This window comes from Ranitomeya variabilis, chromosome 1 (genome assembly GCF_051348905.1).
Source record: "Ranitomeya variabilis isolate aRanVar5 chromosome 1, aRanVar5.hap1, whole genome shotgun sequence".
NCBI classification, from domain to species: domain Eukaryota; kingdom Metazoa; phylum Chordata; class Amphibia; order Anura; family Dendrobatidae; genus Ranitomeya; species Ranitomeya variabilis.
This window is the reverse complement of record NC_135232.1, coordinates 384449645-384476688: the sequence shown is the minus strand read 5'-3', so window position 1 is coordinate 384476688 and position 27044 is coordinate 384449645. Positions and strand designations below refer to the sequence as shown.

At 45.3% G+C, this 27044-nt stretch overlaps 1 protein-coding gene across 1 annotated transcript in view; it reads left to right on the top strand.

The window, feature by feature from the left end:
• The window catches only part of LOC143760690 (transmembrane channel-like protein 2-B), a 255526-nt gene that overhangs the window by 134702 nt on the left and 93780 nt on the right, over positions 1-27044 (top strand). Inside the window, exon 10 of the mRNA XM_077249045.1 lies at positions 24381-24528. Coding sequence (XP_077105160.1) covers positions 24381-24528 — 148 coding nt within the window. The remainder of the gene's footprint in view (positions 1-24380; positions 24529-27044) is intronic.

The following is a 27044-nucleotide window of genomic DNA, read 5'->3' as shown; positions in this document are numbered from 1 at the left end:
TCGTTGTTTTTTCAGCATGTGGTTCGTTTGCATGGTATTCCGGAGAATATTGTGTCTGACAGAGGTTCCCAGTTTGTTTCTAGGTTTTGGCGGGCCTTTTGTGCTAGGCTGGGCATTGATTTATCTTTTTCCTCTGCATTTCATCCTCAGACAAATGGCCAAACTGAGCGAACTAATCAGACCTTGGAGACTTATTTGAGATGCTTTGTGTCTGCTGATAAGGATGATTGGGTGGCCTTTTTGCCATTGGCCGAGTTTGCCCTTAATAATCGGGCTAGTTCGGCTACTTTGGTTTCGCCTTTTTTTTGTAATTTTGGTTTTCATCCTCGTTTTTCTTCTGGGCAGGTTGAGCCTTCTGACTGTCCTGGTGTGGATTCTGTGGTTGACAGGTTGCAGCAGATTTGGGCTCATGTGGTGGACAATTTGGTGTTGTCTCAGGAGGAGGCTCAACGTTTTGCTAACCGTCGTTGGTGTGTTGGTTCCCGACTTCAGGTTGGGGATCTGGTCTGGATGTCTTCCCATCATGTTCCTATAAAGGTTTCTTCTCCTAAGTTTAAGCCTCGGTTTATTGGTCCTTATAGGATTTCTGGGATTATTAATCCGGTGTCTTTTCGATTGGCGCTTCCGGCCTCGTTTGCTATCCATAATGTCTTCCATAGATCTTTATTGCGGAAATATGTGGTACCCGTTGTTCCCTCTGTTGATCCTCCGGCCCCTATGTTGGTTGATGGGGAGTTGGAGTATGTGGTTGAGAAGATTTTGGATTCTCGTTTTTCGAGGCGGAGGCTTCAGTATCTTTTCAAATGGAAGGGTTATGGCCAGGAGGATAATTCTTGGGATTTTGCCTCTGATGTCCATGCTGCTGATTTGGTTCATGCTTTTCATCTGGCTCGTCCTGATCGGCCTGGGGGCTCTGGTGAGGGTTCGGTGACCCCTCCTCAAGGGGGGGTACTGTTGTGAATTCTGCTTTTGGGCTCCCTCCGGTGGTTGTAGGTGGTAATGCAGTTGTCCCTGGGTTGCAGTCCTGGTCAGGTGTATCTGCTGATTGCAGTTCTGACTGGGGTATTTAGGCTTTGCTGGATTCATTAGTCCTTGCCAGTTGTCCATGGTTGTTGGGAGGTTTTGGTCCTTGTTTGGTTCCTTCTGCCTTACTGCCAAATCAGCAAAGGTAAGTGTCTGGTTTTGTTTCTGTGGCACACATGCGGTGTGCTTAATAATTCTGTGCTATTCATTGTTTTTTTGTCCAGCTTAGATTGTGTCAGTATTTTCTCAGTCTTGTTGGATTCTCAGGAGTTGCAGATATACATTCCATGTCTTTAGTTAGATTGTGGAACTTTTTGTATTATCTGCTGTGGATATTTTTGGAAGGGTTTTAATACTGACCGCTTAGTATTCTGTCCTATCTTTCCCTATTTAGCTAGAGTGGCCTCTTTTGCTGAATCCTGTTTTCTGCCTGTGTGTGCCTTTCCTCTCCTACTCACAGTCAATATTCGTGGGGGGCTGCCTATCCTTTGGGGGTCTGCTCTGAGGCAAGGTAGTATTCCTATTTCCATCTATAGGGGTATTTAGTCCTCCGGCTGTGTCGAGGTGTCTAGGGTTTGTTAGGCACACCCTACGGCTACTTCTAGTTGCGGTGTTAGTTCAGGTTTTGCGGTCAGTACAGTTTCCACCTACTCCAGAGAAAGTTCATGCGGCTCCAAAGTCACCGGATCATAACAGACGATGCCCAGGCATTCTAGGGAGGTCATACAGTCACATGGAGGCCACACACATTACTGAGCATAATTTACCTGGCATTTCCATTGAAGTTGGATCAGCCTGTAATTTGATTTTCCCCTTTTGATTTTGAGTAAAATCCAGACCTCCATAGGATAGTATGATTTTAATTTACATTGATCACTTGTATGTTTAATTGTTCTCAATGCATTCCACTATGTAATGAATAAAAATTTCAAACTGGAATATTTAATTCAGTGATATCTAGGATGTTGTATTTGTGTTACCTTTATTTATTTAGGACTGTATTATATGTCCAGTTATCAAGAGTAGTATTTTATACACGTTTTCTGTACTAATATTTTGTCAAAAAATAATTACTATTTTTAATAGAATTTTCAATTTCTGTAGTATTGTAGAAGACTGTTGTTATTATTTATTGTTATAGCGCCATTTATTCCATGGCGCTTTATATGTGAGGAGGGGTATACATAATAAAAACAAGTACAATAATCTTAAACAATACAAGTCATAACTGGTACTTGAGTAGAGAGGACCCTGCCCGTGAAGGCTCACAATCTACAAGGGATGGGTGAGAATTGTTGTGAATTCCGCTCTTGGGCTCCCTCCGTTGGTTGTAAGTGGCACTTTTGTGAGTTCTGCTCTTGGGCTCCCTCCGGTGGTTTTAAGTGGAAAGGCTGCTCCTTGGATTTAGCATCAGCAGCTGCTTCCACTGATTGTCTTTCTGGCTCGGCTATTTTAGTCTGGCCTTATCCCTCAGTCAGTGCCAGTTGTCAATGGTTCCTGCTTGGAGTCACATCTCTTTTGGATTTCCCTGACATCCTGACCAGTTCAGCAAAGATAAGTCCTTGCTTGTTCTTTTGCAGTCCACTTGTTGTGGACTTAATTGTTCAGCACTTTCTATGTTTTTCTTTCTAGTCCAGCTTATCAATATGGATCTATTCAGCTAAGCTGGAAGCTCTGGGCAGCAGATTTGCCCTCCACACCTTTAGTCAGGTGTGGAGATTTTTGCATTCTCTGCGGTGGACTTTTTCTAGTTTTTATTACTGACCGCACAGTATTCCGTCCTGTACTATCTATCTAGCTAGAAGTGGCCTTCTTTGCTAGATCTTGTTTCATTCTACGTATGTCATTTCCCTCTCCACTCACAGTCATTATTTGTGGGGGGCTGCCTATCCTTTGGGGATTTTCTCTGAGGCAAGATAGCTTTCCTGTTTCTACCTTTGGGGGTGGTTGGTTCTCCGGCTGTGACGAGGTGTCTAGGGAGTGACAGGAACATCCCACGCCTACTTCTAGTGTTGTGTTAAGATCAGGAACTGCGGTCAGTATAGTTGCCACCTGCTCAGAGCTCGTCGCATGTCGCTCCTAAACCACCAGTTCATAACAGTACAACTGGCCACAAATGAGTTAAATGCATCTCAAAAGAAGGAAAAAAAAAAGAGTTCTGAGCCATTTTTTTTTCTGTAGTCTGTTTTGTTTTTGTTTTCCTCTTAATCTCTGGGTGGTTCAGGATTTTGGCGCGGGCATGGATGTTCAGGGTTTGTTTTCTCGTGTGGATCAACTTGCTGCAAGAGTACAGAGTATCCAAGATTATGTTGTCCAGACTCCGGCTTTAGAGCCTAGAATTCCTACTCCAGATTTGTTTTATGGGGACAGATCCAAGTTTTTGAACTTTAAAAATAACTGCAAATTGTTTTTTGTTCTGAAACCCCGTTCCTCTGGTGATCCCATTCAGCAGGTTAAAATAGTCATTTCTCTGCTGCGGGGTGACCCTCAGGACTGGGCATTCTCCCTTGAGTCAGGGGATCCGGCATTGCTTAATGTAGATGCATTTTTTCAATCGCTCGGATTATTGTATGACGAACCTAACTCTGTGGATCATGCAGAAAAAACCTTGTTGGCCCTGTGTCAGGGTCAGGAAGCGGCAGAATTATACTGCCAGAAATTTAGAAAATGGTCTGTGCTCACTAAATGGAATGAGGATGCTCTGGCAGCAATTTTCAGAAAGGGTCTTTCTGAAGCCCTTAAAGATGTTATGGTGGGGTTTCCCACGCCTGTTGGTTTGAGCGAATCTATGTCTCTAGCCATTCAGATTGATCGGCGCCTGCGCGAGCGCAAAGTTGTGCACCATATGGCAGTGTCCTCTGAACAGAGTCCTGAGCCTATGCAATGTGATAGGATTTTGACTAGAGCAGAACGGCAGGGATACAGACATCAGAATGGGCTGTGTTTTTACTGTGGTGATTCCACTCATGCTATTTCTGATTGCCCTAAGCGTACTAAGAGGGTCGCTAGGTCTGTTACCATCAGTACTGTACAACCTAAATTTCTCCTAACTGTGACCCTGATTTGCTCATTATCGTCCTTTTCTGTCATGGCATTTGTGGATTCAGGCGCTGCCCTGAACTTAATGGACGTGGAATTCGCCAGGCGCTGTGGTTTTTATTTGCAGCCTTTGCAGAGCCCTATTCCTTTGAGGGGCATTGATGCTACACCGTTGGCCAAGAATAAACCTCAGTATTGGACTCAGCTGACTATGTGCATAGCTCCAGCACATCAGGAAGATTGCCGTTTTCTGGTGTTGCATAATTTACATGATGTTGTTTACTGGGTTTTCCATGGTTAAAAGTACATAATCCAGTGCTGGATTGGAAATCTATGTCTGTGACTAGTTGGGTTTGTCAAGGGGTACATAGTGACGTTCCTTTGATGTCAATTTCCTCTTCCCCCTCTTCTGATGTTCCTGAGTTTTTGTAGGATTTCCAGGATGTATTTGATGAGCCCAAGTCCAGTTCCCTTCCTCCACATAGGGACTGTGATTGTGCTATTGACTTGATTCCTGGCTGTAAGTTCCCTAAGGGCCGACTTTTCTATCTGTCTGTGCCAGAGCATGCCGCCATGCGGAGTTATGTTAAGGAGTCTTTGGAGAAGGGGCATATTCTGCCGTCTTCGTCACCATTGGGAGCTGGATTCTTTTTTGTTGCCAAGAAGGATGGCTCCTTGAGACCCTGTATTGATTATCGCCTTCTTAATAAGATCACGGTCAAATTCCAATACCCTTTACCTTTGCTTTCTGATTTGTTTGCTCGGATTAAGGGGGCTAGTTGGTTTACTAAGATTGACCTTTGAGGGGCATATAATCTTGTTCGTATTAAACAGGGTGACGAATGGTAAACTGCATTTAATACGCCATTTTGAATACCTTGTGATGCCTTTCGGGCTTTCTAATGCTCCTTCTGTATTTCAGTCCTTCATGCTTGATATTTTCCACAATTATCTTGATAAATTCTTGATTGTGTATTTGGATGATATTTTGATTTTTTCCGATGATTGGGAGTCTCATGTGAAGCAGGTCAGGATGGTATTCCAGATCCTTCGTGATAATGCTTTATTTGTGAAGGGGTCTAAGTGCCTATTTGGCGTTCAGAAGGTCTCTTTTTTGGGTTTTATTTTTTCTCCCTCGTCTATAGAAATGGATCCTGTTAAGGTCCAAGCCATTCACGACTGGATTCAACCCACATCTGTTATGATCCTTAGTGGTGGAGGATCACAAATTACTCCAGCAAGATGACTAAACAAAGCTCTAGGGAGGTGGAAAACTGGACTGACCGCAAAACTGAACCTATCCAACCACACTAGAGGCAGCCGGTGAACGTGTCTAAAATCCTAGACGTCTCGAGCCAGCCTGAGGAACTAACTACCCCTAGAGAGAAAGAAAGACCTCTCTTGCCTCCAGAGAAATAATCCCCAAAAGATATAGAAGCCCCCAACAGATAATAACGGTGAGGTAAGAGGAAGTCACATACACAGGGGTGAAAGCAGATTCAGCAAAAGAGGCCCACTAATTCTAGATAGCAGAAAATAGAAATGGGGTCTATGCGGTCAGTAAAAAACCCTTACCAAATATCCACACTGAGATTTCAAGAACCCCCACACAAACTAACGGTGTGAGGGGAGAAACTCAGTCCCCTAGAGCAACCAGCAAGTAAGAAATCACATTTTAACAAGCTGGACAAAAAACAGGATGAACGCTGATAATCAGAAACTGAACAAACAAAAACTTAGCTTGTCTTGGAGAGACTGGGAGCAAGGTATGCTTGATAAAGGTCTCAGGACCGAAACGTTGCAGATGGCAGAATAAACACGTAAGCTGTTCTGTCACAATTGCTGTGGTGCTGTCCGTTTCTTCTTTTGCATTTGGACTTTATACTGGGATGGATCCCCTGGTGTGGACGGGCACTCTGTTGTCCATAGAGACATTATTAATTTAGGGTGCGGCCTGACTTCCAATTTTTTATTTTTGGGAGCAAGGTAGTCACCAGGAATCTGAAGAGCACTGAATACATTGATAGCAGGCAAGGAACTGAGTATCCAGGTGAGCTAAATAGGAAACCAACCAAGGATAACGAACCAGGTGATGAAGCCAACCTGCAGAAAGAAAAAACTACACAGTACCGCTTGTGACCACTAGAGGGAGCCCAAAAATAGAGTTCACAACAGTACCCCCCCCTTGAGGAGGGGTCACCGAACCCTCATCAAGACCCCCAGGGCGATCAGGACGAGCTGCGTGGAAGGCACGAACCAAATCGGCCGCATGAACATCAGAGGCGACAACCCAGGAATTATCCTCCTGACCATAGCCCTTCCACTTAACCAGACACTGAAGTCTCCGTCTAGAGATACGAGAATCCAAAATCTTCTCCACCACGTACTCCAATTCGCCCTCGACCAGCACCGGAGCAGGAGGCTCAACAGAAGGAACCACAGGTACCACATACCTCCGCAACAAAGACCTATGGAACACATTATGGATGGCAAACGATGCTGGGAGATCCAAACGAAAAGACACCGGGTTAAGGATTTCCAAGATCTTATAAGGACCGATGAAGCGAGGCTTAAACTTAGGAGATGAAACCTTCATAGGAACATACCGAGAAGACAGCCACACCAAATCCCCAACACGAAGTCGGGGACCCACACCGCGGCGGCGGTTGGCAAAGCGCTGAGCCCTCTCCTGTGACAATTTCAGATTGTCCACCACATGGCTCCAAATCTGCTGCAACCTATCCACCACAGAATCTACCCCAGGACAGTCAGAAGACTCAACCTGACCCGAGGAAAAACGAGGATGGAAACCAGAATTGCAGAAAAAAGGCGAAACCAAGGTAGCAGAACTAGCCCGATTATTAAGGGCAAACTCGGCCAATGGCAAAAAAGTCACCCAATCATCCTGATCAGCAGAAACAAAACATCTCAAATAAGTCTCCAACGTCTGATTAGTTTGCTCGGTTTGGCCATTAGTCTGAGGATGGAAGGCCGACGAAAAAGACAAATCAATGCCCATCTTAGCACAAAAAGTTCGCCAAAACCTGGACACAAACTGGGATCCTCTATCAGACACAATATTTTCAGGAAGTAGCAAGCGAACCACATTCTGAAAAAATAGAGGAACCAAATCGGAGGAGGAAGGCAGCTTAGGCAAGGGCACCAAATGGACCATCTTGGAAAAACGATCACACACCACCCAGATGACAGACATTTTCTGAGATACTGGCAGATCCGAAATAAAATCCATGGAAATGTGCGTCCAAGGCCTTTTCGGGACAGGCAAAGGCAAAAGCAAACCGCTGGCACGAGAACAGCAAGGCTTAGCCCGAGCACAAATCCCACAAGACTGCACAAAGGAACGCACATCCCGAGACAAGGAAGGTCACCAGAAGGACCTAGCCACCAAATCTTTGGTACCAAAAATCCCAGGATGACCCGCCAACAACGAAGAATGAACCTCGGAAATAACTCTGCTGGTCCATCTATCCGGGACAAACAGTCTCTCTGGTGGACAACGGTCAGGTCTATCCGCCTGAAATTTCTGCAGCACTCGTCGCAAGTCTGGAGAAATGGCAGACAAAATCACTCCCTCTCTGAGAATACCAGCCGGCTCAGAAACTCCTGGAGAGTCAGGCACAAAACTCCTAGAAAGTGCATCAGCTTTCACGTTCTTCGAACCAGGCAGGTATGAGACCACGAAGTTGAAACGGGAGAAAAACAACGACCAACGAGCCTGTCTAGGATTCAGGCGCTTGGCAGACTCGAGGTAAATCAGATTTTTGTGATCAGTCAGGACCACCACACGATGTTTAGCTCCTTCGAGCCAATGTCGCCACTCCTCAAATGCCCACTTCATAGCCAACAACTCCCGATTACCAACATCATAATTTCGCTCGGCAGGCGAAAACTTTCTTGAAAAGAAAGCACACGGCTTCATCACAGAGCCCTCAGAGCTTCTCTGCGACAAAACAGCCCCTGCTCCAATCTCGGAAGCATCAACCTCGACCTGGAAGGGGAGAGAGACATCTGGCTGACATAAGACTGGAGCTGAAGAAAACCGGTGCTTAAGCTCCCGAAAGGCCTCCACGGCCGCTGGAGACCAATTAGTCACATCAGAGCCCTTCTTGGTCAAATCCGTCAAAGGTTTAACCACACCAGAAAAATTAGCGATGAAACGACGGTAAAAATTAGCAAAACCCAAGAACTTCTGAAGACTCTTAACAGACGTGGGCTGAGTCCAGTCATGAATAGCCTGGACCTTGACTGGGTCCATCTCCACAGTAGAAGGAGAAAAAATAAAACCCAAAAAGGAGACCTTCTGTACTCCGAAGAGGCATTTTGAGCCCTTCACAAATAAAGCATTAGCACGCAGGACCTGAAACACCATCCTGACCTGCTTCACATGGGACTCCCAATCATCAGAAAAAACCAAAATGTCATCCAGATAAACAATCATAAATTTATCCAGATATTCTCGGAAAATGTCATGCATGAAGGACTGAAACACAGAAGGAGCATTAGAGAGTCCAAAAGGCATCACCAAGTACTCAAAATGCTGTTTTCCATTCATCTCCCTGCTTAATGCGCACAAGATTATACGCACCACGGAGATCTATCTTGGTGAACCAACTGGCACCCTTAATCCGAGCAAACAAATCAGACAATAGTGGCAAAGGATACTGAAATTTGACTGTGATTTTATTCAGAAGGCGATAATCTATACACGGTCTCAAAGAACCGTCCTTCTTGGCCACAAAAAAGAATCCTGCACCAAGAGGGGAAGAGGATGGGCGAATATGTCCCTTCTCCAAAGACTCCTTTATATAACTCCGCATCGCGGCATGCTCTGGTATAGACAAATTAAAAAGTCGTCCCTTAGGGAATTTACTACCAGGAATTAAATTTATAGCACAGTCACAATCCCTATGAGGGGGCAGGACACTGGACCTGGGCTCATCAAATACATCCTGGTAGTCAGACAAAAACTCAGGGACCACAGAAGGAGTGGAAGAAGCAATAGACACCAATGGAGTATCGCCATGAATTCCCTGACAACCCCAACTAGACACAGACATAGCTTTCCAATCTAAAACTGGATTATGAGCCTGCAGCCATGGCAGACCCAAAACGACAACATCATGTAAATTATGCAGAACAAGAAAGCGAATCACCTCCTGATGAACGGGAGTCATGCACATGGTCATTTGCGTCCAATCCTGAGGTTTATTCTCAGCCAATGGCGTAGCATCAATTCCCCTCAGAGGAATAGGAAATTCCAAAGGCTCCAGGACAAAACCACAGCGCCTGGCAAATGACAAATCCATCAGATTCAGGGCAGCACCCGAATCCACAAAGGCCATAACCGAGTAGGACGACAAAGAACAAATCAAAGTAACAGACAAAATAAATTTAGGCTGTATAGTACCAATGGTGACAGGTTTAGCAACCTTTTTTAAGCGTTTAGAGCATGCTGAGATAACATGAGCAGAATCACCACAGTAAAAGCACAACCCATTTTGACGTCTATGACTTTGTCGCTCAATTCTGGTCAGAGTTCGATCACATTGCATAGACTCAGGTCCCTGTTCAGAAAATACCGCCAAAGGATGAGCAAATTTGCGCTCCCGCAAACGCCGATCAACCTGAATGGCTAAAGCCATAGAATCACTCAGACTTGTAGGGGTGGGGAACCCCACCATAACATCCTTAATGGCTTCAGAAAGACCTTCTCTGAAATTTGCAGCCAGGGCACACTCATTCCATTGAGTAAGCACTGACCATTTCTGAAATTTTTGACAATACACCTCTGCTTCATCCTGCCCTTGAGAGAAGGCCAGCAACGCTTTTTCTGCCTGATTCTCAAGATTAGGCTCCTCATAAAGCAATCCAAGAGCCAGAAAAAACGCATCCACATTAAGCAATGCAGGATCTCCTGGCGCCAGAGAGAAAGCCCAATCCTGCGGGTCGCCACGCAACAAGGAGATAACAATTTTTACTTGCTGAGCGGAATCACCAGAGGAACGAGGTCTCAGAGATAGAAATAACTTACAATTATTCTTAAAATTCTGAAACCTAGATCTATCTCCAGAAAACAACTCAGGAATGGGTATCTTTGGTTCTGACATAGGGCTATGAATAACAAAATCCTGAATACTTTGCACCCGTGCAGCAAGATGATCCACACTAGAAGTCAGAGTCTGAACATCCATGTCTGCAGCTGAGCTCAAAACCACTCAGAGTTCAAGGGGATGAAAGAAGCTAGACAGACTGCAGCACAAAAAAAAAAAAATGTACTCAGGTCTTCTTTTAATCCCACTTCTGCGATGCATAAAACACTTTTTGGCCTGCTATACTGTTATGATCCTTAGTGGTGGAGGATCACAAATTACTCCAGCAAGGTGACTAAACATAGGACAAGCTCTAGGGAGGTGGAAAACTGGACTGACCGCAAAACTGAACCTATCCAACCACACTAGAGGCAGCCGGTGAACGTGTCTAAAATCCTAGACGTCTCGAGCCAGCCTGAGGAACTAACTACCCCTAGAGAGAAAGAAAGACCTCTCTTGCCTCCAGAGAAATAATCCCCAAAAGATATAGAAGCCCCCAACAGATAATAACGGTGAGGTAGGAGGAAGTCACATACACAGGGGTGAAAGCAGATTCAGCAAAAGAGGCCCACTAATTCTAGATAGCAGAAAATAGAAATGGGGTCTATGTGGTCAGTAAAAAACCCTTACAAAATATCCACACTGAGATTTCAAGAACCCCCACACCAACTAACGGTGTGAGGGGAGAAACTCAGTCCCCTAGAGCAACCAGCAAGTAAGAAATCACATTTTAACAAGCTGGACAAAAAACATGATGAACGCTGATAATCAGAAACTGAACAAACAAAAACTTAGCTTGTCTTGGAGAGACTGGGAGCAAGGTAGTCACCAGGAATCTGAAGAGCACTGAATACATTGATAGCAGGCAAGGAACTGAGTATCCAGGTGAGCTAAATAGGAAACCAACCAAGGATAACGAACCAGGTGATGAAGCCAACCTGCAGAAAGACAAAACTACACAGTACCGCTTGTGACCACTAGAGGGAGCCCAAAAATAGAGTTCACAACACACATCTGTGAAGAGCCTTCAGAAATTTTTGGGCTTTGCTAATTTTTATCGCCGTTTCATTGCCAACTTTTCCAGTGTGGTTAAGCCCCTGACCGATTTGACGAAGAAAGGCGCTGATGTGACGAATTGGTCCTCTGCGGCTGTTGAGGCCTTTGAGGAGCTTAAACGCCGATTTACTTCTGCCCCTGTGTTGCGTCAGCTGGATGTTTCTCTTCCTTTTCAGGTTGAGGTTGACGCTTCTGAGATTGGGGCAGGGGCCGTTTTGTCACAGAGGAATTCTGATGGTTCCTTGATGAAACCGTGTGCCTTCTTTTCCCGAAAGTTTTCGTCTGCGGAGCGCAATTATGATGTTGGCAATCAGGAATTGTTGGCTATGAAGTGGGCATTTGAGGAGTGGAGACATTGGCTTGAGGGAGCCAAGCACCGCGTTGTGGTCTTGACCGATCATAAGAATCTGATTTACCTCGAGTCGGCCAAGCGGCTGAACCCTAGACAGGCTCGATGGTCCCTGTTTTTCTCCCGTTTCGATTTTGTGGTCTCGTATCTTCCGGGATCTAAGAATGTTAAGGCGGATGCCCTCTCTAGGAGTTTTTTGCCTGATTCTCCTGGAGTTCTTGAGCCGGTTGGCATTCTTAAGGAAGGGGTGATTCTTTCTGCCATCTCCCCTGATTTACGGCGGGTGCTTCAGGAATTTCAGGCTGATAAACCTGACCGCTGTCCTATAGGGAAGCTGTTTGTTCCTGATAGATGGACAAGTAAGGTAATTTCTGAGGTTCATTGTTCGGTGTTGGCCGGTCATCCTGGGATTATTGGTACCAGAGATTTGGTTGCTAGGTCCTTTTGGTGGCCTTCCTTGTCGCGGGATGTGCGTTCTTTTGTGCAGTCCTGTGGGACTTGTGCCCGGGCTAAGCCCTGCTGTTCCCGCGCTAGTGGGTTGCTTTCGCCTTTGCCGGTCCCTGAGAGGCCCTGGACGCATATTCCATGGATTTTATTTCGGATCTTCCTGTGTCCCAGCTTTTATCTGGGTGGTTTGTGACCGGTTCTCTAAAATGGTCCATTTGGTACCTTTGCCTAAATTGCCTTCCTCCTCTGATTTGGTTCCATTGTTTTTTCAGCATGTGATTCATTTGCATGGCATTCCGGAGAATATTGTGTCTGACAGCGGTTCCCAGTTTGTTTCTAGGTTTTGGCGGGCCTTTTGTGCTAGGATGGGCATTAATTTGTCTTTTTCTTCGGCGTTCCATCCTCAGACAAATGGCCAAACTGAGCGAACCAATCAAACCTTGGAAACCTATTTGAGATGCTTTGTGTCTGCTGATCAGGATGATTGGGTGGCTTTCTTGCCGTTGGACGAGTTTGCCCTTAATAATCGGGCCAGTTCGGCTAATTTGGTTTCGCCTTTCTTTTTTAATTTTGGTTTCCATCCTCGTTTTTCTTCTGGGCAGGTTGAGCCTTCTGATTGTCCTGGTGTGGATTCTGTGATGGACAGGTTACAGCAGATTTGAACTCATGTGGTAGACAATTTGACGTTGTCTCAGGAAAAGGCTCAACATTTTGCTAACCGCCGTCGGTGTGTTGGTCCCCGGCTTCGGGTGGGGGATTTAGTCTGGTTATCTTCTCGTCATGTTCCTATGAAGGTTTCTTCCCTTAAGTTCAAGCCTCGGTTTATTGGTCCTTATAAGATTTCTGAGATTATCAATCCAGTGTCTTTTCGTTTGGCCTTTCCAGCCTCTTTTGCCATCCATAATGTTTTCCATAGATCTTTGTTGCGGAGATATGTGGTACCCGTTGTTCCCACTGTTGATCCTCCTGCCCCGGTGTTGGTTGAGGGGGAGTTGGAATATGTGGTTGAGAAAATTTTGGATTCTCGTTTTTCGAGGTGGAGGCTTCCGTATCTTGTCAAGTGGAAGGGTTATGGCCAGGAGGATAATTCTTGGGTTGTTGCCTCCGATGTCCATGCTGCCGATTTGGTTCGTGCTTTTCGCTTGGCTCGTCCTGATCGGCCTGGGGGCTCTGGTGAGGGTTTGGTGACCCCTCCTCAAGGGGGGGGGTACTGTTGTGAATTCCGCTCTTGGGCTCCCTCCGTTGGTTGTAAGTGGCACTTTTGTGAGTTCTGCTCTTGGGCTCCCTCCGGTGGTTTTAAGTGGAATGGCTGCTCCTTGGATTTAGCATCAGCAGCTGCTTCCACTGATTGTCTTTCTGGCTCGGCTATTTTAGTCTGGCCTTATCCCTCAGACAGTGCCAGTTGTCAATGGTTCCTGCTTGGAGTCACATCTCTTTTGGATTTCCCTGACATCCTGACCAGTTCAGCAAAGATAAGTCCTTGCTTGTTCTTTTGCAGTCCACTTGTTGTGGACTTAATTGTTCAGCACATTCTATGTTTTTCTTTCTAGTCCAGCTTATCAATATGGATCTATTCAGCTAAGCTGGAAGCTCTGGGCAGCAGATTTGCCCTCCACACCTTTAGTCGGGTGTGGAGATTTTTGCATTCTCTGCGGTGGACTTTTTCTAGTTTTTATTACTGACCGCACAGTATTCCGTCCTGTACTATCTATCTAGCTAGAAGTGGCCTTCTTTGCTAGATCTTGTTTCATTCTACGAATGTCATTTCCCTCTCCACTCACAGTCATTATTTGTGGGGGGCTGCCTATCCTTTGGGGATTTTCTCTGAGGCAAGATAACTTTCCTGTTTCTACCTTTAGGGGTAGTTAGTTCTCCGGCTGTGACGAGGTGTCTAGGGAGTGACAGGAACATCCCACGGCTACTTCTAGTGTTGTGTTAAGATCAGGAACTGCGGTCAGTATAGTTACCACCTGCTCAGAGCTCGTCGCATGTCGCTCCTAAACCACCAGTTCATAACAGAGAATACAGTAGGTGAGGATAGAGCTGGTCATGCAGCGGTTTGGTCGATCGGTGGTTACTGCAGGTTGTAGGCTTGTCGGAAGAGGTGGGTCTTCAGGCTCTTTTTGAAGGTTTCGATGGTAGGCGAGAGTATGATGTGTTGTGGTAGAGGGTTCCAGAGTAGGGGTGATACGCGAGAGAAATCTTGTATATGATTGTGGGAAGAGGATATAAGAGGGGAGTAGAGAAGGAGATCTTGTGAGGATCAGAGGTTGCGTGTAGTTAAGTACCGGGAGACAAGGTCACAGATGTATGGAGGAGACAGGTTGTGGATGGCTTTGTACATCATGGTTAGGGTTTTGTAGTGGAGTCTCTGGGCAATGGGGAGCCAGTGAAGGGATTGACAGAGGGGAGAGGCCAGGGAATAGCTGGGGGACAGGTGGATTAGTTGGGCAGCAGAGTTTAGAATAGATTGGAGGGGTGCGAGAGTGTTAGAGGGGAGGCCACAGAGCAGGAGGTTGCAGTAGTCAAGGCGAGAGATGATGAGGGCATGGACTAGGGTTTTTGCAGATTCTTGGTTGAGGAATGTACGGATCCATGAAATATTTTTGAGTTGAAGTCGGCAGGAAGTGGAAAGGGCTTGGATATGTGGTTTGAAGGAGAGATCAGCGTCAAGGATTACCCCGAGGCAGCGAGCTTGTGGGACTGGGGAGAGTGGGCAGCCATGTACTGTATTGGATAGGTTCGTTGAGGGGGTCGCGTGAGATGGGGGAAAGATGATGAATTCTGTTTTGTCCATGTTAAGTTTCAGAAATCTAGTGGAGAAGAAGGATGAAATCGTGGACAGACATTGAGGCATTCTGGTTAGTAGGGAGGTGATATCTGGTCCAGAGATGTAGATCTGCGTGTCATCAGTGTGTCATCAGCATAGAGGTGATACTGAAAGCCATGAGATTCTATGAGCTGTCCCAGGCCAAAGGTGTAAATGGAGAAGAGCAGGGGCCCAAGAACTGAACCTTGTGGGACAGATAGGGGGCGAGGTGAGGAGGTGGTGTGTGAGTGGAAGACGCAGAATGTCCAGTCTGTTAGGTATGATGAGATCCAGTATAGGGCCAAGTCTGTGATGCCAAGAGATGAGAGTGTCTGTAGTAATAGGGAATGGTCCACTGTGTCAAAGGCAGCTGACAGGTCGAGGAGGAGGAGGACAGAGTAGTGTCACTTGCTCTTGGCGGTTAAGAGGTCATTGGTGACCTTAGTTAGGGCAGTTTCAGTGGAATGGTGTGACCGGAAGCCAGATTGTAAGTGGTCAAAGAGGGAGCAAGAAGAGAGATGGGAGGACAGTTCAAGGTAGACGTGTTGTTCCAGTAGGTTGGAGGCATAAGGGAGAAGTGATATAGGGCGATAGCTAGATACAGAGGATGGGTCAAGAGAAGGCTTTTTGAGGATAGGTGTGATGGAGGCATGTTTAAAGCTTGAGGGGAAAACACCAGTTGTTAGTGATAGGTTGAAGAGATGGGTTAGGGTTGGGATGAAGACTGTGGTGAGGTTTGGGATGAAGTGGGATGGGAGCGGGTCAAGGGCACAGGTGGTGAGATACGATCTTGAGAGGAGAGTGGAGAGTTGATCTTCTGTAATGGTGGAGAAGTTGGTTTTGGAGGTGGAGGGCTGGGAAGTGGGGAGGAAGGGCTCTGGGGGTTGTTGACCAAAACTGTCTCTGATGTTATCAATCTTCTGCTTGAAAAATGAGGCAAAGTCTTCAGCTGAGATAAGTGGGGAGGGAGGAGGTGCTGGGGACAGAGGAGAGAATTGAAGGTGTTGAATAACTGTTTAGGGTTGTGAGACAGGGAGGATATGAGAGATGAGAAGTAGGTTTGTTTAGCTGTGGCGAGTGTGGTCTTGAAATTAGTGAGGGACTGAATGCGATGAAGTGCTCGTCGGAGTGGGATCTTTTCCATCTGCGCTCAGCAGCCCTGGAAGCTCGCCTCAGTTCTTTGGTCAGGCTGGTGTGCCAGGGCTGTCTGTTGATTTTGCGAGCTTTGGTATGTGTAAGTGGGGCAGCAGATTCCAAAGCTACAGCTATTGTGGTGTTATATAGAGTGGCAGCGTCATCCGCATTGTGTAAGGAACTTATGTCTGAGAGGGAGGAGGGATTCAGAGAATTAATGTAGGTCAAGATGTTTAAGATTTCTGCGAGGGTGTGAAAGTTTGTAGGGTGGGGATTGTAGATATGGAGTTAAGAGGGAAGAGAATGTGAGAAGGTTGTGGTCAGAGAGAGGAAGAGGTGAGTTAGAGAGGTTAGATAGGGAGCAGAGGCGGGTGAAGATGAGGTCCAATGTGTGACCATCTTTGTGAGTGGCTGCAGAAGACCATTGAGTGAGGCCGAAGGAGGAAATGAGAGATAGAAGTTTAGTGGCAGCTGAGAGGGAAGTGTCAATGGGGATGTTGAAGTTGCCCATGATGATAGTGGGTATGTCCGCGGAAAGGAAATTAAGTAGCCAGGTGGTGAAGTGGTCAAAGAAAGTGGTGGCTGGCCCTGGTGGGCGGTAAATGACAGCCAGTTGGAGGTTGAAGGGGGAGTAGATGCGCACAGAGTGCACCTCAAAGGAAGGGAGGGTAGAAGAGGGTGGCAGTGGGATTGGGGTGAAGGAGCAGTTATCTGACAGGAGAAAACCAACTCCTCCACCATATTTGCTGCTAGGGCAGGGTATGTGAGAAAGGTGGAAGCCACCTTAAGAGAGTGCAGCAGGGGAGGCTGTGTCAGAAGGGGTGAGCCAGGTTTCGGTGATGGCGAAGAAGGAAAGTTTGGTAGTAACAAAAAGATCGTGGATGTAGGAAAGCTTGTTGCAGACAGAGCGAGCGTTCCACAGAGCTCCTGTTAGTGGAACTGGGGAAGTTGGGGCTGGGTGGATGGGTATAAGCTTAGAGAGGTTACGGAAATTTGTGATGGAGCGTGGGTGGGAGTTAGAACTGACTGTGGGGATGTGGTGAGGAGGACCAGGATTTGGAGAGATATCACCAGCAGTGAGAAGGAGCAGAGAAAGTGTTAGCAGGTGGGAGCAGGAGAGGGCATGAGGGGGCTGTCTATGTTTGGAGGCAGAGGATTGTAGGTTAAGGAACAGTTCTGAGGAGGAGGTGAGATGGATGGGGAGGATTGAAGCAGAGATAAACAGTTCCTTACTTGGTGTGGGGATTAGGGGAGGTAGCATAATGTGAAGGATTATAGGGGTGAGAGTGAAAATAAACAGAAACATTGTTTACAGTGACTGGCCAGTTACCTTAAGTTCCATTCAGGTTCAATTCAGGTTTTAATTCTACTGTAATCTTCACACTTTTAGGACACATTTATAGGAATCACACTGCAGACTAAAGTCATTGCAGACTTGAGCTATGCAATATATGTAAAACTAAGTGCGTTCAGGTGTGAAGCAGAGAGGAGTGGTCTCTGTTCATCTTGCTCAGAGAATTAAGGGTGGACCAGATGCATACAATCAAGCATTGAGTAAACAAGGTCATAAATAACACCGGTGGGGTACAGCTGGGGTTAGCTGAAAGGCATACCATGAGAATGCTAGGAGCAGAGGAAAGTCTGTGTGCAAAGCAGGGTGATGTACTATGTGCACTTCATAGACAGACAGCAGGAGAGCAGGAGAGCTGGGTGGATGAACATACCATGAGAATGCTAGGAGCAGGGGAAAGTCTATGTGCAAAGCTGGGTGATGTACTATGTGCACTTCATAGACAGACAGCAGGAGAGCAGGAGAGCTGGGTGGATGAACATACCATGAGAATGCTAGGAGCAGAGGAAAGTCTGTGTGCAAAGCTGGGTGATGTACTATGTGCACTTCATAGACAGACAGCAGAAGAGCTGGGTGGATGAACATACCTGTCGGAAGAATAGAGATGCTTGTTAGAGTGCGATGGTGGCAGGTAGCAGGGCACAGCCTGTATACATCTTTCAGGTTTTAATTCTACTGTTACAAGATATTGTTTTCTTATCTGTAACATCCCTGCCAGCATCATTGCATGGCTTCTGTCATGGGGTCCTTCTCCGATACAACACAATCAACAGAGCGAGGGAATTGTAAACAATCCCAAGACCTTTATTATAGGCAAAACTAAAAGGTCCATAAACAATCCACCACACTGAGGATACAATAGTCCAGAACACGAATGCAGTTCAGTAACAGGATGAATGTCCAAGGAGATGACAGTCCAATAATCCAGCAGACAGAGAATAAAAATGGTCCATATGCTTCCCCTTCTCTCTGACGTGCTGTCTTTACACGATCATCACCACACAGGATCTGACTTCTTCAGCCCCTATCCTCCCCAGCCCCTTCCTTATGTCCAAGAGTAGTCAGACAGGTTGGGGTGGTTTTCAGGCCTCCCAGACCTGACAAATGTGCCTCAGGGATTAAGGCACTACAGGGGGTTCATCAAGAGGCATAGATAGTCAGGCTGCAGACAGTAAGTGAGCTAATTCAATTATCAGCCTTTTGGAAGGTAATTGAGACTCTAGACAATATGTGGAATACACGGAATGATACAGGGCAACAAGAGAACACTATGAAAATCAGTAAAATATAAATAGACACAAAATGATAACCACATAACATATCACACCATCACAGCTTCCTATTTTACTCACCACTCTGGGCCATGCTGTGAGTTCTGTCCTCTGCTGGCTCCTTGCTGTGGACCTCATGTCCTTGCTTGCTGCATACCTCCTGGCTGTATGCTTGGGGTGGTGGCCCCGGCACTTCCAGAGTCTTATAGAGACAGTGTGCACACTCCTAATATGTCCCCAGCCTATTGCTAAGAGGTATTGGGTACTTAAGGCATCTCCACCCACTGGGAGATGCCTGAGCAACAAACTCTCTCAGTCTGTATTCCGCTACTGAGTTGCCAGGTCCTGTCCTGTTTTTCACCTCCCTGGGGGCTGCATACCCATGGCCCGTTTCTGTGCTCTTTGTGTCTAGTTTCAGGCCTGGGTATACAGTTCCAAGGGTGACAGAATCTTTTGTCTTGAACTTGTTTCCATGTCTGTCCTTGTCTGAACACTTCCCTATACCTGTCCCTGTTTGTATCCTTGTTTATTGCCTTCCCTATTCAGCTGTGTGCATCCTAGTGTCTACTCCTTCTGCTCTGCTCTGCAAAACCTGCAGTTCTGCTCTGCTCTGTTCCCTGCATCCTACGGCTGTGCGTAACCTGGAGCTTTGCTCTGCTCTGCTCCCCACATCCTGCGGCTCTGCTCTCCATATCCTGTGGCTCTGCTCTGCTCACCGCATCCAGCGGCTCTGTTCTACGAGCCCTGCGGCTCTGCTCTGCTCTACATGTCCTGCAGCTCTGCTCTGCTCTCCATGTCCTGCAGCTCGGCTCTGCTCTCCATGTCCTGCGGCTCTTCTCTACGTGTCCTGCGGCTCTGGTCTGTTCTTCGCATCCTGCGGCTCTGCTCTCCACATCCTGCAGTTCTGCTGTGCTCTCCACATCCTGCAGTTCTGCTCTACTCTCCGCGTCCTGTGGCTCTGATCTGTTCTCAATGTCCTGTGGCTCTGCTCTGCGTCCTGCGGTTTTGCTCTGCTGTCCACATCCTGCGGCTCTGCTCTCGCCCCGCACCCCGTGGCGCTTTGTCCCTCCAGTCTGTACTGGTTACTACCCATTCCCTTATCCCACTCTTACCTGCCTGTGTTCCCGTGCCTCCTGAAGCAGTTCCTGTCCTTCCAGCCTGAACTGGTTCCTAACAGTTCCTGTCCCTCCAGTCTGAACTGGTTCCTCCTGTTTCCATTTTCCTACTCGTACCTGCCTGGGTCCTGCCCTACCCATTACAGTCCCGATTCCTCCAGTCTGTTCTGTGCCCACCTGCCAGCCAGAGTGCCAGCCGTGCCCGCATCCCAGCTGTGCCCACCTGCCTGCCAGAGTGCCAGCCGTGCTTGCCTGCCTGCCAGAGTGCCAGTCGAGCTCATCTCTACTTGCCCACACCTGTCCCTAGTGTTCCGTCCCCCAGTGGGACCAGCTGCTACAGCCAGACACCGCCCTGGAGTGGTACCTGGTAGCTACCCGCCACACAAGCGTGACCTCACCACTAGAGGCTCCAGTGAACACCAAGGTAACTACTTAGTCTTGCCCCTCCAGGGTAGTCTGATTTGTGGCACAGTGGGGCCACAATCCTCTCTCACGCCATCCAGTCTGGGCACAAGCGTTTTATTATCGTTATAGTAAGACTTGTTTTGAATAAGTTAACACTTAGTTAATTTATATAATAACATTTATCTATAATTGCTTTATTGAGCATCAACATCAGAGAGATTTCCAAAAATGGGTCTATTTAGCAGCATATCATGCAAAGTTCTGATTTTCTAATTCAATCACCTAAATAGGCCCCCATCCTATGGGAGTTGCCTCACACATGCATATAATAATACATATGAGTCCCTTCATCACACCCCAACATAAATACTTGAATAAAGACCATAGACTCAAACCCCTTAAATACTGAAGACTACTGGCTAGATTCCAATAAACTAATACAGGCCCAAGGTCAGACCCCATAAATAAATATATACTACTGATCAAACACACAGAAAAAAAAATACAGAACATACATCAGATCCAAATACATACCTAGAATCAGACCCCTGAAATAACTACAGATTCTATGAATGAATACTGATCCAGGATTAGACCCCTAAAATAAGTATAACCTCCATGACCAAAAACGGAGACCCTTGACTAGACACCTTGAACAAAAGCAAAACCCCTTAGGTTCCAATTAGATATTCAGCCTTCTTAGTAAAATCAGATTCCCCTAGACCTGTAAGTAAATAAAAACCTTCCAGAGATCCTAAACTAATTGAGATCCCTGAACTCTTTAATAAACGCAGCCCTCAGCCCAGACCCACTAAATAAATCAAAACTTCAGACCTCTTCTTGATTCTGAAGCCAAAATAGTGCTCCCTGCCTTATAATGACCTCACATCAGACTTGCTTTTATACAGATATTAGAACAGATTACCCTTTACATAGACCCCAGACATCCCCTTATATAACCTTAGACAGATAACCCGTCTAAGGTAATATAAGGACTCTGCACCTTAGCATAACTATGTTGTGTATGATGGTTACTAGAGCGAATACAGTATGTTCGGTTTCCTACTTATTCGGCAAGCTATAGCGCTTATCGAAGAAGCTGCAGAACCCGGATACCTGGATCGCGCCGGCTGATCAGTTGTTTGGCCAATATTGTTGAGGAGGGCACCACAATATTACTAGGGGGATACTCCCAAGGTCAATGCAAAAAATTGAAACATAGTTTAAAGACCAAACACTGGGGATCACCACACTGATATATAGTAGAAATAATTGTATTGAATACAAAAACCAACAAATGTGTTTAAAAACAATTAAAAGTCAAACAACATTGACATGAATAAACCCAGACAGCTTGCAATAAAGCCAGAGCCAACCCCTCCCAAGGCAAATATAAAGTCATACACACACCAATAGTACTATAATTGCTACCCGTGGCATAAAAAATGCACATAGATATTAATGAGAATATGCATGCTTATGACACACCAATGGATTGCACTGAAATGTATTCCAATCACAAAACAATAAGTAAACATTACACATGGCTGCTGAAAATTAATGCTGCCTAGTAAATAACATGAAGCCCTATATAGGCAAAACTGATACTAATAAAAAGGCTGTGCAGCCTAACTGCAACACTTATACAGACCCACAGCAGCACATGGTGTGTACAATAATACCAGAGAGCACAGTGGCATCGAAACATGGCCTATAATAAGGCCATAGGATAAATCAGTGAACACTTACACACTAGTAGTGCTGTGCACAGAATCATGTCTCATTTAGTGCAACACAACCAGTTTTTAGAGTGGACGCAGATCATATGGTGAGTACAAAATAAAGGCAACTGTGCATGTCCCTTGTAATCATGCTGATGCAGCTGCACAATAGAGGTGAGACATCACCATAGTAACCTGTAAACAAGAGGCAGCATGGTAAGTCCTGCCTCCAATGAGCAGAAAGTAGACACAAAATGATCAAAAAATGATCCTCTAATGTTATAATCTCCATGGGTTCCCCCATACCCAGTATAATCAATAATACTAAAAAATTGATAAACGGAATGTCCATTCAAAAGGTATGTATTGAGAAACCTAAATGAGAACAATCCTTGAAAAATATGTTGATCAGCTGTTCGGCACCGCAGCTGCATGTGTCGCAGCTCGGTGACAGTCACAACACATGCATGGAGAGCCCAACAAACAGGCTCTCCATGCATGTGTTGTGACAGTGAAACAGCCGTGACACATGTAGCTGCGGCGCCGGACACCTGATTATTGGGAGCGATCCTGGAAGCCAGGTTCAATCTGCAGCTTATTCGGTAAGCGCTATAGGTTGCCAAATATGGAGGGAGCCAAACATATTCACTCATCTCTAGTGGTTACCTAGGAAGGGTGAGAAGAGAAGAAATTGTAAGAATAAGTAAAATTTAAAGACATCGCCATTGGAAGATATCCCTCTTCAAGGGGGTACCTGGGAGTCAATTGGGGGTACCTGAAGAGTGTGCAATCACTTATCTACATTTTTCAGGGAGCTCCTTAGGGTACGTGTCCACGTTCAGGAAACGCTGTTTTTGACGCAGCGTTGAGCAGCATGCATAAAAAACGCAGCGTCCAGATGTTACAGCATAGTGGAGGGGATTTCATGAAATCCTGTCTCCACTATGCAGTAAAAGATGCATGCAGCACACCCGAGAAAACTCACATGCGGTGCATCTTTTAAGAATGCAGCATGTCCTTACATTGCAGAAAATACTCAAGGACAATGCAGGTGACCTGCCAGTGACCTCAGGTGCAGATTTGGTCAGGATTTTACCTGCATAAAATCCTGACCAAATCCTGAACGTGGACACATACCCTAACACAGCGGTTTGATCAGAGGTCCATCTGTTGGAATTCCCCCAGACAATAAAGGTATGTTTCCACGTTCAGGATTGCATCAGGATTTGGTCAGGATTTTTCATCAGTATTTGTAAGCCAAAACCAGGAGTGGAACAATTAGAGGAAAAGTATAATAGAAACATATACACCACTTTTGCATTTATCACCCACTCCTGGTTTTGGCTTACAAATACTGATGAAAAATCCTGACCAAATCCTGATGCAATCCTGAACGTGGACACATACCCTCTTTGAAATCAATTGTGACTAGTGTTGAGCATTCCGATACCGCAAGTATCGGGTATCGGGCGATACTTGCGGGTATCGGAATTCCGATACCGAGATCCGATACTTTTGTGGTATCGGGTATCGGTATCGAAACAACATGAATGTGTAAAATAAAGAATTAAAATAAAAAATATTGCTATACTCACCTCTCCGACGCAGCCTGGACCTCACCGAGGGAACCGGCAGCGTTCTTTGCTTAAAATGCGCGCGTTTACGTCCTTCACGGCTTCTGATTGGTCGCGTGACGTAAATTTCAGGTCCTCAATGCCTAATTCTAGGCATTTGTGATTTTAAAATTACGTTCCGGCTTGTGATTGGTCGCGTCGCGGTCACATGGGCGACGCGACCAATCACAAGCTGTGACGTCACGGGAGGCAGGAAACGCGCGCATTTTAAAATTACGTCACGGCTTGTGATTGGTTGCGTGCCGCCCATGTGACCGCGACGCGACCAATCACAGCAAGCCGTGACGTAATTTCAGGTCCTGAATGCCTAATTCTGCATTCAGGACCTGAAAATTACGTCACGGCTTGCTATGATTGGTCGCGTCGCGGTCACATGGGCGGCACGCAACCAATCACAAGCCGTGACGTCACGGGAGGCAGGAAATGCGCGCATTTTAAGCAAAGAACGCTGCCGGTTTCCTCGGTAAGGTCCAGGCTGCGTCGGAGAGGTGAGTATAGCAATATTTTTTATTTTAATTCTTTATTTTACACATTGATATGGATCCCAGGGCCTGAAGGAGAGTTTCCTCTCCTTCAGACCCTGGGAACCATCAGGGATACCGTCCGATACTTGAGTCTCATTGACTTGTATTGGTATCGGGTATTGGTATCGGATTAGATCCGATACTTTGCCGGTATCGGCCGATACTTTCCGATACCGATACTTTCAAGTATCGGACGGTATCGCTCAACACTAATTGTGACCACAAATATTGGTTACACTGAGCCCTCTGGGAGTGATAACCATTCTTTGCACTATTTCTCCTATCTCTTTTATATTTTATGGTTGTCCTCAAATGGAGGTTTTCCAGGTGAGACGACCACTTTAATATGCATTCCAGTATACATGCTTTTGACAATTTCCATTAATTCCTAGAATGGCCAAGAATGTAAACGAAAGCACTGCGGATGGGGATGATGACAACTTTATATTCAGCTGGAAAATGTTTACTAGTTGGGATTACCTCATTGGCAACCCTGAAACAGCAGACAACAAGTTTGCATCAATTACAACAAGCTTCAAGGTATCTATTGTTTATTACCTGGTTCTGATGTATAGCAACATATATATATATATACAGTATATATATATATATATATATATATATATATATATATATATATACATATATATATATATATATATATATATATATACATATATATATATATATATATATATATATATATATATATATATATATATATATATATACATAATAACATGTGTCAGTAACACGTGAACTCAGCCTTAATACATATGTGTGCATATATCTATATACACAGTGGTGTGAAAATGTTTGTCCCCTTCCTGATATCCTATTCTTTTGCATGTTTGTCACATTTAAATGTTTCAGATCACCAAACAAATTTAAATATTAGACAAAGATGACACAAGTAAACACAAAATGCAGTTTTTAAATGAAGGTCTTTATTATTACGGGAAAAAGAAATCCAAACCTACAGGGCCCTGTGTGAAAATGTTTGACCTCCCCCCTTAAAATGCAAATTAGGTGTGTTTTATCATATCTTTGGGAAGCTGAGTTCAATTTCCCTAGCCACACCCAGGCCTGATTACTGCCACACCTGTTCTCAATCAAGAAGTCACTTAAATAGGACGTGCCTGACAAAAAGGTTATAAAACCATTTCTAAAGCTTTTGGACTCCAGCGAACCACAGTGAGAGCCATTATCCACAAATAGCAAACACATGAAACAGTGGTGAACCTTCCCAGGAGTGGCCAGCCGACAAAAACTACCTCAAGAGCGCAGCGACAACACATCCAAGAGGTCACAAAAGACCCCACAATAACATCCAAAGAACTGCATGCCACACTTGCTTCAGTTAAAGTCAGTGTTCATTATTCCATCTTAAAAGAGAGACTGAGCAAAAATGTGATGGTCTGGGGCAGTTTTGTTGCTTCAAGACCTGGAAGACTTGCTGTGCTAAATGGAACTATGAATTCTGCTGTGTGCCAAAACATCCTGAAGGAGAAAGTACAGCCATCTGTTCATGACCCAAAGCTGAAGCTCACTTGGGTTATGCAGCAGGACAATGATCTTAAACACACTGGCAAGTCCACCTCTGATTGGCTTAAGAAAAACAAAATTAAACTTTGGAGTGGCCTAGTCAAAGTCCTGACATTAATTGATTGAAATGCTGTGTCATGACCTTTAAAAAGGTGGTTCATTGTTGGAAACTCTCCAATATGTCTGAATTACAACAATTCTGCAAAGATGAGTGGGCCAAAATTCCTCCAGAGCATTGTAAAAGACTCATTGCCAGTTATTGCAAATGCTTGATTGCAGTTGTTGCTGTTAATGGTGGCCCAACCTGTTACTCGGTTTAGGAGCAATCACGTTTTCACACAGGGTCCTGTAGGTTTAGATTTTTTTTCTATTAACCCCTTCCCGACATGTGCAGTAAATATACTGCTCTGCGGGAGCTGTGTTCACGCAAAGAGAGAAATAAATACCAAAACAGAAATTATAACTGTCACCTGACAATAGGGTCTTATACCTATGTGGGAAGGCCCAATGTAGGATCAAGGGGGGATATTCCAATATACATAAGATACTAGAAAAACAGAGAAATATGCCCAAAATTTTATGTATTAAAATGTATACGTTAAATAGACCAAAGAACATATATTAATACATGTAATACAAATTAAATAAGTTTCACAAGATTTCAGAGAAGAGATGAGGTAGAGAGTGGCATAAATATCAATGTTACATCTAGTGATGAGTGAACACAGTCTGCACTACTCGTTATGCGCACAAATAGTACAGTATTCAGGCTATTCATTACTCGACGAGTAATTAGGTATTAGCCTCAGTATATTCGAGTGACCCGCCCAACATTTTTGGCTCTTTATTTGCAGCCAATGAACATGCGAGTCTGGCTTGCAAATCACAATAATCTTTGGTGTGGCATTACTGTGATTGGGTGGCCTTCCAGGGTAATAGGGGATATTTAAAGGCTGCTGGCTCCATCTTGTGCACATTACAGCCGGAAACAGTATAGTGTGAGGGTAGGGAGAGTGAAAGGAGAATAGGGACAATGATAGAAAGTTATAGCGAATGTTATTTATTCCAAAATGCTCTTTTAAGAGCTGAAGACTGTCAAGAATACTTGTTTTTTTCTTAGGTGGGGATTTAGCAGGGATGGAGGGTGGGTGAAAGGCAGGCACCTAGGTGTTCTGATCATTGCAAGTATATGCTGCAGCCCTCTGCTATTTTCCACTTAAAATACCTAATATTTGTCTAGCAGTTGTGCGAATGGCGCAATATAGGTAGAGATAATAATACATGAAAATTTATGAGGGGTAATAATCTACATTACTCCGCATTTGGAGTGTGTCAGCATGATGATCTCCTCCTCATCCTCAGCGGAACTAGCCTCCTCTTCACTCCCCAGCTTGGAAATCTATAGCACTGCCTTGGTGAAGCGGCAGCATGTTCTGCTGAAACTCATCTGTATAGGTGATAAAGGTCACAATGCAGCCAAGCTGTTAAAATGGATAAAAAAACAGACTGAT